At 34.6% G+C, this 14,226-nt stretch overlaps 1 protein-coding gene across 1 annotated transcript in view; it reads left to right on the forward strand.

The window, feature by feature from the left end:
• The window catches only part of LOC119836388, a 54,577-nt gene that overhangs the window by 2,294 nt on the left and 38,057 nt on the right, over window positions 1-14,226 (forward strand). Inside the window, exon 2 of the mRNA XM_038361693.1 lies at window positions 4,086-4,164. Within this exon, the coding sequence (XP_038217621.1) occupies window positions 4,107-4,164 (58 nt within the window). The 5' untranslated portion in view covers window positions 4,086-4,106. The remainder of the gene's footprint in view (window positions 1-4,085; window positions 4,165-14,226) is intronic.

Consider the following 14,226-nt stretch of genomic DNA (forward strand, 5'->3'; position numbering starts at 1 on the left):
TTCCGGAGATTAGCGCGTTCAAACAAACAAACAAACAATCAAACAATCAAACAAACAAACTCTTCAGCTTTATAATATATCCATTATACAACAGATACATAGGATATTAGATGCAATGAATTGTTTTTATACAAACAGAAGGATGTATACCTGTCGTACTTAGCTGAATGAGCATTAGGCATTTACATTAATCATTAAAAAATAACACTTTACATACAAATCATGTTACAGTGAAATTATCAAAGAGTCAACCTAATTCACATAACTATAACGTTTTCCCTATAATAAGATACATTTGGCCATTTTAGTTTCAAAAGCATCCTATCCTACTAATATTATAAATGCGAAAGTTTTTAAGGATGTGTGTGTGTTTGTTGCTCTTTCACGCAAAAACTACTGAACCGATTGCAATGAAATTTGGTACGAAGACAACTGGACAACTGGAATAACTTACGCGGGTGAAACCGCGGGGCGCAACTAGTAAGGTATAAAAGATATATGAGAATATAGTACCAGCATAAATGTACTTTGATACTAATTAAGAAAAATATACGTCTAGGAGAAGGCGAAAAACACAGCGTTTTTGTACGCTTGGCGGGCAAATGACGGGCAAAAACTACGTTATTTTAAAGTCATTGTTCGATGTTTTGGAATGAAAAGCTAAAATAGCTTGTGAATAGCTTGTTTTTGAGATGAAATGGCATGTTAATTATTATTAGTAGACAGAAAGACATAGAATAAAAGATAAACCTTCGTTAAATTGTCAGATATAGACCAAAAATGAGACGAATAAAAAAATATCTATATATAGAGAAATCAGTTCATAAAGTACGAGGTAAAAAACCCAAAAATTACAGTCGAATTGATAACCGCCTTTTTTGAAGTCGGTTGATAAAAACGCATATTACCATGTCTTTAAGCGTTACCTTTAATTACGTGGTAACTATTAATTAGTAATCCTTCTTATATCAAACAATTAAACACATAAAAGTGCAAATTTATTATACTTATATTCATATTAAGTTTATCTTTATCTTATAAAAGCACTATCCAATTTATGGTAAAACATTCTATGTTATAAGCAGTGGTGGTTCAGTGGTGAGAACCTCAGACTTCAAAATCGACAAGTCGAGGTTCGAAACCGGGCGAGCGTGCAGGAAATAAATTGATTTTTCAATTTATCACATATCACATGTGGATAACCAAATCACCATTGCTTAAAACGGTGAAGGAAAACATTGTGAGGCAACCGGCATGTCTAAGAATCAAAAGTTCGACGACATGTGTCATGCCAACCCGCACTTGGCCAGCGTGGTGGATTATGGCCTGAACCCTCATAGGAGGCCTGTGTCCCAGCAGAGGGAACATATATGGGCTGATGATAATGATTCTATGTTATGATTTTCTTATTTTTTTCTTTCTGTGTTGTCTGTACGAAATCGCTCATAAAGCTCTTAAAGCGGCCGATTGCATAATCTTCGTATGATATGCCAACCTTAATACATTTTTATTGCAATAAACATAACAATTTTTTTAACCGTTTCAATTGCTATCAATAAATTAATTCATTAATTTATAATCAGAGTAATTAAATTAAGATACCTAACATAATTTTATGGCATTGAATATAATCTGGAAGATATGAGCTTTATACCACTTTAATATCGAACGGTATATCCTAATATATGCATTATGATAATTAATTATTGACGTAGAAAGAGCTTCTAGAAGAGTACATACTCTATGGATAGTAAGAAGTTTATTTGATACTGAAAGTTTTTTATTCGGTAGAAATTATGAATAGCTTATAAAGTTATAATCAAAATTATTGCAATTATTAATTAAGAAATTTTTTGACTTTTTGTGTTCAAAATTTCAAAATGGACCGTAAAATATTTTCTTTTTAAAATACAGTTGATGCGAGTCAGAAATGTGTTCTAATTTCAAATATGCCGCCATAATTTTAAAACCGGTGTAGGTGATTGCTGGTTGAAGGATAAATTCTTATTTTAAGCGATGTAAATAAATTAATTTGTACCTACCTACAAGAAAGTAGTGTTATGTTATAAATAAAGTGAATATGTGTAAAATGACATTAAAAGGAATTTAAAAGTGGTACAACCAATGCGTCGAAAAGGAAATTTACCTTCACGTGTATATATTGTACTAGCTGTCCGCCCCGGCTTCGCCCGTGGTACATATAAAGCCTAAATTCTCCCTCAAAACTTTTATTGTAGGGCATCTAAAACTGAAATAATTCAAAACGGACCAGCAGTTCCTGAGATTCGCACGTTCAAACAAACAAACGAACAAACTCTTCAGCTTTATAATATATAGCTGCCCAGTTGAATATCTGAATTATTGCGATTAGAGTTATAAATTTGAGTTAAGATAATATCAAACGAACTAACTAACCCTTCAGCTTTATAGGTATACTGTTTTGGATGTTTCAATAAAGATATGTTACGGAACCCTATTTTTTTCCAATATAAAATATAGTCTATGTTACTCGTGGATAATGTAGCTTTCGAATGGTGAAAGAATTTTTAAAATCGGTCCAGTAGTTTTGAGCCTATCCATTACAACCAAACAAACGAACAAAGTTTTCGTCTTTATAATATTAGTGTAGATATAGTAGTCTTCTATGGACATCTCCGAAGTTATTCAACGGTTAGTACTTAAACATTAAAGACCGCTATAAATGATTTCTCAATCTTCCGCCATAACTGTGATCCAAACATTTATTAAAATAGATAAACATATAAAAAAACATTGCTTCTTCGTATGCCTGAGTTGTGCCCTTCGGAGCGTTAAGTCGTTTCCCGGTTGAGGCATGCATCAAATTAATTACCCGTTAATAGTAGATTATAGATTAATATTAATAAAATAACCGTAAATATAACAATAAAATGTAGTGGTGGCTGTGTTGAGATCAATTCAATTTATCTGCACATGTGGATAACATCACCACTGCTTAAAATGGTGAAGGAAAACATCGTGAGGCAAACGGCATGTCTGAGAATCAAAAGTTCGACGACATGTGACATCTGCCAACCCGCACTTGGCCAGCGTGGTGGATTATGGCCTGAACCCTCAAAGGAGGCCTGTGTTCCAGCAGTGGGAACATATATGGGCTGATGATGATGATGATGATAACAATAAAATGAGAAAAAATCTGTACTGGGCTTAGATTCTTATACACTGAGTGGATCTTCTGTTTATACTAGGTTAATTTAGCTTTTTGTATATCAAATTATTTTGATAACTTTACCTTGTATAAATAAATGTATTTTCTTTCTTTTCTTTCTTTCTTTCTTTCAAAAAACAACAAACATCTTTGTGGCATACGAGTTTTTTAACTGACTTCATAGAATGGAGGTCACAAAAACTCACAAATCTTACCTTTTCATAATATGGGTATAGATAACTTTAAAACAAATAACATTCCTTTATAAGTGGGTTGTGTGGAAGAATGTTTAAGTTTGGTAGGCGTGTACGTTTCGGCACGAATTGGGGCGGCTGACACCGGGGAAGTATCACACCCCCACAGAAAACCGGCATGAAATAGCATTCTGCTGTGTTTCGTCCGGTGAGTGGGGGAGCCGGAGGCCTATATCCTTTTCCTTACCCATCCCAGGCCTTTCCTTTATTTCTATCGTCAATCCTTTCTAAATCCTTTTCTATTGTAGGAAAAGACCGACGTATAATTATAGCATGCTGCTGCGTTGAGTGGGGAAGCCAGAGGCCCGTATCCCTTTTCTTACCTTCCCAGTCCTTTTCTCGTCTCGTCGCTCCCTTTTTATAAAAGTCAGCAATTCATTTGTAAAGGAGTTTGGTCTGCAATCGACCTTACCTCTCCAAATGTTCATGGGCGGTGGTAGCGCTTACCATCAGGCGACCCACCAGCTCCATTGGCGACGATGACATAAAAGCAAGATCCCTCATAAAATATCGTTCCTCAGTTCTTGTTAAGTTTTAGGTTGTCTTCTATATTTGTTTTTGTAAAAAAACGCTCAATAAAGAATAAATAGTTAGATAAATAAGTGCTAATCACACCTTGATTTAATTCAAATTTTTTGTTTCAGGTGAAGTGACAGCTAATCAAAATGGCGCTCTATACACTAATGCTATGTCTTTGTTTCCTGCACATGGCGGCGGCTAAAGGTATGTCCCTTTATTAATTAGAAATTAACAAATCCTAATAATATTATAAACGCGAAAGTTTGTAAGTATGGTCTATGCTCTTTCACGCAAAGACTACTGAATCGGTTGCAATGAAATTCGGTACGTAGATAGCTGGACAACTGGAATAACACATAGGCAACTTTTTATCCCGATATTCCTGTTGGATACAGACTTACGCAGGGGAAACCGCGGGGCGCAGCTAGTGCGGAATGATTAAAAAACTTTTTACTTCGATTAAGATCAAGTGTCCCGTTTACTCGCCTGTGTTTAACATAAAAAATCCCACCTAATAAAAATAAATGAAAACATGTATGACAGAAATAATTGATGTACATAATTTATTTATTTATTTATAACTAGCTGTCCACCCCGGCCTCAATAAATGGGCTATCTAGCATTGAAAGAATTTTTCAAATCGTACCAGCAGTTTCTGAGATTAGTGCGTTAAAACAAACAAACTTAACGTTATAAAATATCTCAAAAAATATCACCTACAAAGAGTAAAAGTTTAAGTTTTTAATTATATTATTTTATACAAAATTCCCTGCGATTTTTACGTACTAGCACAGGTAACATAAGACTACTATAGTAATAGGTAGATAACATATTAAAAAAAATGTAATAAATAAACAATAACGTCTAGATAGATAATTCTCATTTAAACTAATGGCCCGTGTTAAAAGAAAGTACCAGAACAAAATTTATTAACGTAAATTGGGGCGTGACGCTATTAATATCACGACCAAATAACAATAACAACAACCTACTGACATGGTATAAATATGTTGGTCCCATGTGCCAAATTGCTGTGACGAGATTGATTAAACTTTTGGTAACCATTTTTACAATCTAATATATAAAATTCTCGTGTCACAGTTTTCGTTGCCAAACTCCTCCGAAACGGCTTGACCGATTCCTCTGAAATTTGGTAAGCATATTGGGTAGGTCTGAGAATCGGCTAACATCTATTTTTTATACCGATATTCCTACGGGATACGGACTTACGCGGGTGAAACCGCGGGGCGCAGCTAGTTATACTATATTTATAATCATATAGTTTCTATTAAATGGGGCGGTTCATTTAACTTTATAAATGTTCGTAATATGAAATACACAATTTCATTGAAAAAATTACAAAACCGACCGCTTTTTTAATTTGCGAGCGCCATTTTGTTAATTTTAGCCTATGTCAATAAAACAATTCTGAAGATTACAGCGATTCACACATGTCAAAATCCATCCAGCAGTTAAGTCTATATTGCGTACTAAATAAATAAAGAAATAGTCACATACATAGGCTTGAAAAACATTACCCGCCCGTCGCAGTCGGGTAAAAAGAGTCAATGAACGTTCTCACTTATAAATACCGAAAAAATCGATTATACAGTTGTCAGTCATATATCTTTTAAGGATACAATACAGACCACAGTAGGTAGTAGGTACAGTCATAAAAACAAACGGCAATGACCCGCCAAAATCCGTTACGTATCAATGGACAAAAAGTTTTAATTGTTGATGGCAATATTGCGAATGGTTTTATTTCAGTTTAGTAGAAATGGTAGAATTTGGTATAAATATACTTTATGAGAAATTTTGAAAGAATAGAAAAATATTTCTATTCTTTCAAAATTTCTCATTTATAAAGCACTAGCAAACCCCGCGAACTCCGTTTCGCCACCAGATGGCTTCGTTTTTCCCGCTTTTCTGTTAAAATTTTTCCTGAATTTTCTTTGCTATAAACCTCACGACGCCCAAGACCTTTCCAACGAATGCAAAACCGTGGAAATCGGTTCGTGCGTTCTGGAGTTATAGCGTCAGGAAGGAAAACCCGACTTATTTTTATATAGTAGATTTCAATGCTATAAAACTAAAAATTAAATTTAACAAAGGCCGCGTTCCATCGATACAATATTGTAATCATTGAAATAATGTTTCGTATTGGTTGTGATGGTTCTTAATCATCTCAATAGATGGCGTGGGGTGCCCCTTAGGCACATGAAACCGAAAGAGTAGAAGAAATTCGATTACTGTGGCAGGATCACGGGTGGCCGAGAGGCTAGGCGTTGCTACGGTTAGGCAAGATACGCAGGTTCGAATCCTGCCTCGTGATCGAATTTTTTCTATTCTTTCAAAATTTCTCATTTATAAAGCATTTCAATGCTATAAAACTAAAAATTAAATATACTTTATGTTAGCAATATTTACGACTATGAGTATTCCCATGGGCGTTTGACAAAAACGTGTTTAAAAAGAGAACTTCTTTCACCACCTTCAAAAACCGGTACCAGCTTTATAAAAGCTGTAACAGCTTTGCTCATGGGCGGTGGCGTAGCCTCATAGGGTGATCCACTCTATAAAAAAGAGGCCGCTCTCCTATAAAAAAGAGGCAATGTTCATGGGCGGTGGTGATCGCTTACCATCAGTCAAACCACCAGCACAGTTGCCATGGCATAAAAACATTTTATCACCATCATCAGCTCATATATATTCCCACTACGCAGGCCTCATATGAGGGTTTAGGCCATAATCCACCATTTTAGCCAAGCAGGGTTGGCAGTTGCCACATGTCATCGAAATTTTTGATTCATCGCCATGCCGGTTTCCTCACGATGTTCTTCTTCACCGTTTCCAGCAGTGGGGAGGTGATGTAGAAGCACGTGCAAGTAATCTGTACCATATTATTATAAAGCTGAAGAGTTTGTGTGTTTGAACGCACTAATCTGAGGAGCTACTGGACCGATTTGAAAAATCCTTTCAGTGTTAGATAGCCCATTTATTGAGGAAGGCTATAGGCTATATATGTACCACGGGTGAAGCCGGGGTGGACCGCTAGTTCTTGTATTCAAAAAGTCACCATCGCTGGATGTATCATTCCAGATTCTAAAATCGGACCAATTGAAAGCAACTACCCATCATGCACAAAAGAATCACGCCACTGGGTTGAAAGCCCGCGGCGTTATTCGACAAACCCAAATAAGAACACTTCGAATTGAATACGTCCTCCTTTATCCAAGTTGGTTAATAATGAAAGCATATCATAGACAACACAGACTATTACATGATACGTCAATCAAATGTCTGTTATTACAAATGATCCCATCCTATGGGCTGTTATTCAACTCTGTTATTCGCTTATTGCCATCAACAATATAAGAAAATGAGCCTTTTAAACGCTTTAATAAATTTCCTCTGTATGTTTTGTTCTGCTGTCTATGAACCTTAAGCCTTTGAAACCTTTAACTGACTTTAGAAAAGAAGTGTATGTATGTACAACACGTAATATCGTCAGAATTTCTAATTATTCAGTAGATTTTGCGTGAAAGAGTATCAAACATCCATACATATATAGTGTGTTTGTTGCCCTTTCACGCAAAAACTGCTGAACCGATTGCAAGGAAATTTGGTAAGTAGATAGCTGGACAGCTGGAATAACATATAGGTAACTTTTTTCCCGATATTCCTACGGGATACGGACTTACGCGGGCGAGACCGCGGGGCGCAGCTAGTTCATCCATACTAACAAACTTTCGCGTTTATAATATTAGTAAGATAGGATATAGATTGTAATAACAATGAAATTAGGTAAATAAATACTATATATAAATAATATGATATCATTTTTCCAATGGTTAAACGACCTCTTTGTATCCAATGACCATATCTCATTACGCTACGTATGAACTAAATTCATTATTTCGATAACACAAAATATATCATCATGATCAGCCTATATATGTTCCCACTGCTGGGACACAGGCCTCCTATGAGGGTTTAGGCACTAATCCACAACGCGGGCCAAGTGCGGGTTGGCAGATGTCACATGTCGTCAAACATACAAAATATGTAACCTGACTGAATTCTTTAGCACGTAGGCAAATCACCACAGAGACTATCCAATGGTATTTAGTGCTAACACTTCATAGAGATTAGATTATATTTAAGTGTCAGGAAATTCAAGGAAAACAGCAATTCGAAATGAAATAATCTATAATTAATTATTTCACCTGTATGTTGTTTGTAACCAACTCATAGACTAGACTTTTTACCAACTTAAATGGGCAGATTTAATTCAAACTTTGTACACTTTTCAAGGGTCGGTGTCAATACAAATGTGTCATGTTATCCTGAAATAACAATAAAAAGCCAAGAAATAAATAAATACAATTTAAAACACGTTATTGTGATAGAATTTACCTATATGCCGAAGCAGAAATTTTTTTTTAATCTGGGCTTTTTCAACCGACTTCAAAAAACGAGGGACGATATCAAGTCGATTGTGTTTTTTGTGTTTATTACCTCATAGCTTTTTAATGAGTGACCCTAATTTTATGATATTTGAAAGCTGGTACCATCCGTGTGGTCCTATTTAAATCGTTTTTTTCTATTAATTTGACCGTGGATTAATTCTTTCTTAATTTTTTTTTAAACTTTTGTAGATACAGACAGACAAACATAATTAACAAATATATGCACCTATGACTTTTCGCACGTGTTAAGAAAATGTTATATATTAATACATCCAGAACCATTACATTCAATCATACATTGACAACTAATAGATAACCTCGTTTTTCGAAGTCGGTTAATAATGACAGTCCCTGTCTTCCTCCACTGACACGTGCGGGTTTTTTCTTTTCTAATTCTAATTAAGATTAACATGTCATTATATCTGCGTGACATTAAAGAAATCTTTTTAAGAGCCTCAGCCTCATCACACGTAGGTGTAATGTGGGTAGAATTCTGCTAATTCCTCATGCATTCAAAAATGAACCTTGACACAACGACATAAAGCTCGAATCATCTCTTCATAACATCCAGCAAGATGAAAACTCGGTTACAGATTTCTTTCAAAAGAAGGCTTTATTATCAGAGTGTTAAGGTTGTAATTCTGTTGTATTCTGTAATCAAAACCATTTTTGGTAGCCTTAAGGATTTGTGTAGGTTGTAATGAATCAGATTATACTGTTATACAGGTAGGTATGTACTGTCATTTGTTATACATAGGTTAAAATAGTCTTAATAATAATACTCGATATTTATATACTAGCTGTGCGCCCCGTTTTTGTCCGTGGTACATATACATATAGCCTATTGCCTTCCTTAATAAATGGGCTATCTAACACTGAAAGAATTTTTTTAGATTAGTGAGTTCAAACAAACAAACAAACTCTTCAACTTTATAATATTAGTGTAGAATATAGATTAACTAGGTAGCTACAACCCTTAACAAAATACAACTTACATTGAGTTTTTGAAAACCGTTATCCTATATTAAATGTTTCTTTTAGAAATCATTTCAAAAATAACTCAAAAGCTTTGTATAAACGCTGCAACAAACTGTATAAATAACAGTATAATAAAACGCCTCCTTTGAACATTATTGTATATTTTTAAGTAATTCTGAAAACGAAAACTTACACCCGGAACTGTTCTAAAAAAAATAACACGACAAACAATCTTACACCAAAAACATACAATTAATATTTTTTTATAATACCTATAAGCTATAATAATAATGTACAGATACGTTTCCTTCCAACATAATATTAGAAAGAAAGATAGTTTATTTTATATTACTAGTAATCGCGTTGAATCGAATCTCATTGTAATAAGATACATTTAATAGCTCATAAAAACACATTTGAATAAAGAATATTCCATTAATTCAAATGTAAAAAAAACATTCCACATAACTCCATCTCTGTCACACACGTAAAATCTTCACATCACAATAACCCGGTGCGCCACAGATTAGAAAGCAAAACATAATGTTTATAAAAAAGCATCTCAAGGTTCCTTATTAAGGCAGAATATTTTCTATTCTCTATGCTCCCATTGTAATTAAAAACAATGTGTGTACACGGTATGCATGGGAGAAGATGTTTGTCTATTGACAGCTATATGTCAAATGTCAGATAGGTTATACGTAATTGGATGGCATTCAGTGCATTTAAATACACTTATAGTATCTTCACTTGTATGTTTGCATGTAACTCACATCTTAGTAGTCGATTTAGACTTTAAACAGCTAGATTCAGTTTGTACACTACAAACTCTACAAACTTATCAAGGACTGGCTGCGCCCCGCGGTTTTACCCGCGTAAGTCCGTATCCCGAAGGAATATCGGGATCAAAAGTTGCCTGTATGTTATTCCAGTTGTCCTGCTGTCTACGTACCAAATTTGATTGCAATCGGTTCAGTAGTTTTTGCGTGAAAGAGCAAGAAACACACACAAATCTTTACAAACTTTCGCATTTATGATATTAGTAGGATATAGTAGGAAGGATTGATGATAATAGATATAATAATTTCTTTAGTTTTTTTCCTTATTATCCCAATTAAGATCGTCGAAAGATTAAATAATTTCGTCATTCAAGCGTTTAACTTCTTTTTTTACCTAGGTACACTTGTATTGTAACAAATAAATCTACGAATAGATAATGTGATATATTTAAAATGGAAAAATCATTAAAAAGAAAGTTTTAATAGAATTGTAGTTGGTTGCTAAGCGCCAATGTTACAGAAACTTAGAATATAAATCATTATATAAATATACTCAGTTACTGGGAAATAAAATGTACAATAAACATATGAAATGAATCGATAATTAAGCTACTTAATCTATATCCTACTTCCTACTTATATTATACTAGCTGTCCCGGCGAACTTCGCAACGCCATAGAATATTGATAAAGATATGTTACGGAACCCTATTTTTTTCCAAAATAAAATATAGTCTATGTTACACGTGGATAATGTAGCTTTCGAATGGTGAAAGAATTTTTAAAATCGGTCCAGTAGTTTTTGAGCCTATTCTTTACAACCAAACAAACAAAGTTTTTCTCTTTATAATATTAGTGTAGATAAATGCGAAAGTTTGTAAGGATCTGTGTGTGTTTGTTGCTCTTTCACGCGAAAACTGCTGAATGGATTGCAATGAAATTTGGTACGTAGATAGCTGGACAACTGGAATATCATATAGGCAACTTTTTATCCCGGTATTCCTACGGGATATAGACTTACGTGGGTGAAAACGCGGAGCGCAGCTAGTTTACTATAGATTTAAGTATGTACTATAGACTTAGTCGACAAATAGACTATCTATCGTAGAAAATGCTAAAATTTTATCGAATTAACATTCAAAGAACCTCATCAACTTTATAACGTTAGCATGCTTTTCGCATACATTTGTTAATTTGCTCCAAAAAACACTATTCGTTTTCAATTTGTTTATTAAGAGAACAAATCAAAAACTGTTTTTATGTCTAACTCAACCTACATTAAGATAATAACTATATTATCTACCCAAATTAGGCAGCTGACCGCCTCCTTGGTACAGTGGCTAACGCGTCAGCGTAAAACCGAGGGGTCCTGAGTTCAATTCCCGGTGGGGACGAACAAAAAAAATGTCTCGGTCTGGCAGGACACAGAAGGCTGATACACCTACTTGCCGGAAAAGAAAATCGATCAGTGAAACAGATGTATATCATCTGCCCCATACCCCACTAGGGGACATGGGACTTCACTACTAATTAGGCAGTTGTGTAGAATTACAGTATATTATATTATCTTCAACCAAATCTTTTATGTAAAACTGTTATCTCTTCTTTATATATATAAAATTCTCGTGTTACAATGTCACTTACCATACAGCTACGTAACGGCTGGACCGATTCTCATGAAATTTTTTGTGCACATCGGGAAGGTCTGCTAATGTTCGAAAGGAGTTCGAGTTTTGAAATTTAAACGGTATAGATGCAAACTGTGTTTGTCTATGAAACAAATTAAGGAAACCACAGATAACATAACTCTGTACTATAGTTCAACACAACTTTGTAGTGATATTTAAGACACGCATAGAAGAGGTGCTGTTGTTAGTGTTTTGTGATGTACAGTCACCAAATACATAAAATTCTCGTATATTAATATAAATTAGAGGACTATTTCTTGTAGTTTGTGAAGTAGAGTCGGCAAATAAAATTAATATATAAATTTTTTAAAATATTTCAATTCAATAGGATGATTATATTATAGAATCCTGGCGAGCCTAAACCGGATAAAAAACTAATCTCCTGAAATTATTGTATTGCCACCGATCGTTGATAAGTGTACAAAGTTTGAATCAAATCTGGATCAATAAATCAAATTTGACATCAAAATCGAATCAAAAGGTCGGCTACTTACAAAAAAACAAACATACACAAACAAAGCAAAGGCGAAATGACGTCACATGATTGTAGAAATACCTACTTAGCGCAACTTATGTAATTTAAGTTAACAAAGAATTATTCGCGGAATGAGACGTGGGTGCGAGTCGTGATATGCAAACAGATATACTTACACGTTCTGAATATAAATACTAGTATAATTAAATGATTCCGTGACTGTACGTTTGATGTGATAGTAAATCCCACTTATATTATAAACGCGAAAGTTTGGTTGGTTATGGATGATTGTTACTCTTTCACGCAAAAACTGCTGAACCGTTTGCAATGAAATTTGGTACGTAGATAGCTGGACAACTGGAATAACACATAGGCAACATTTATCCCGATTTTCCTACGGGATACAGACTTACTGGATTGAAACCGCGGGGCGCGGTTAGTATATTATAAATGCGAAAGTAACTCTGTCTGTCTGTTTCCTTTTCACGCATAAAACGCGTGTAAAAAATATGAATGAAATTGCGTACAAAAATAGTGTGTGACCTGTGAAAGGACATATATAATCGTTTGTTTCACGTCTATCCGCCGTGTCCGTTTAAAGTGGGTCAAAATTGAGTCTAAAATGTTACATACAAACATACAGGTGAACCTAATATGTGTTAAAAACTGTTCCCATATATACGTAGGTTAGATAAAAAAAATCAATATTAAAAATGAGATCTTTTTAAATTTATATATCATTTGAATGTTAAAACCCCAAAAAAAGTCATACAGAAACACACGATATACCAATTCATAAATTTGGGAATAACCTTTTAACCACATACCGCGTACAAACCCACGGGCTGAACATATATTTTGAACTACGTGACAATATCCAAGTGGTTACGCTGTCGGCAAACCTCTGATACTTAGTCATGAGACCGTGTCTAATTATGAAATTTACTTCAAAATCATGTACAGAAGTTCACCGAACTGCGTAGGGCCTTCTATTCATTCATCATTCATTTTTGTAATAATATTTTATATTCATTAATAGTGATCACATTAATATTATAAATGTGATTGTTTATTAATTGGATGTTTGTCCGTCAAACACGATGAAACTACTGATCAGCTGACTTGGGTAACAGGGTACTTTATTCCGATTAAATGCTGCCTTGGGATAAAACTGGAATCTTGATATCCGGACGAAGCCGGGACGAGCGTCTCATCATCATCAGCTCATATATGTTCCCACTGCTGGGACACAGGCCTCCTATGAGGGTTCAGGCCATAATCCAGCACGCTGGCCAAGTGCGGGTTGGCAGATGTCACATGTCGTCAAATTAAAGTTTTAGCAAGTTTAAGCCGGGTCGAGCGTCTAGTATAATATAATATTCTTTATTATGAGTGTTGATAAAAAACATCAAATATCATTACAGGAGGAACCCAATACGATATTGACTTAATCTAATTATGTACAAACTAATACTAAAAAAAAATTACGAAGTAACAAACTATTTATTAACATAAAATTTAATATCACGCCTAACTTAATAATAATATTTAAATTATTTCATTAAGAATCAATATATAATTCGCCTGTTGGTAAGCGATCACCACCGCCCATGAACATTTGCTGAGGTAGGGCCGCTGCAAATGCCTTGCCCGTTTTTAAACGAATTTCGACAGAATAAAGGAATGTACTTGAAAGGGTGAGAAAAGGGATACAGGTCCCCGCTTCCCTTATTTTGGACTAAGCTTTACTTACAGTATTACCAATCATACTTATTAATGCTGTTTATTTCGAGATTGCTTCTTCATATAAACAACTACCAGCGCCCCGCGGTTTCACCCGCGTAAGTCCGTATCCCGTAGGAATATCGGGATAAA

Source organism: Zerene cesonia, chromosome 24, assembly GCF_012273895.1.
Source record: "Zerene cesonia ecotype Mississippi chromosome 24, Zerene_cesonia_1.1, whole genome shotgun sequence".
Taxonomy (NCBI): domain Eukaryota; kingdom Metazoa; phylum Arthropoda; class Insecta; order Lepidoptera; family Pieridae; genus Zerene; species Zerene cesonia.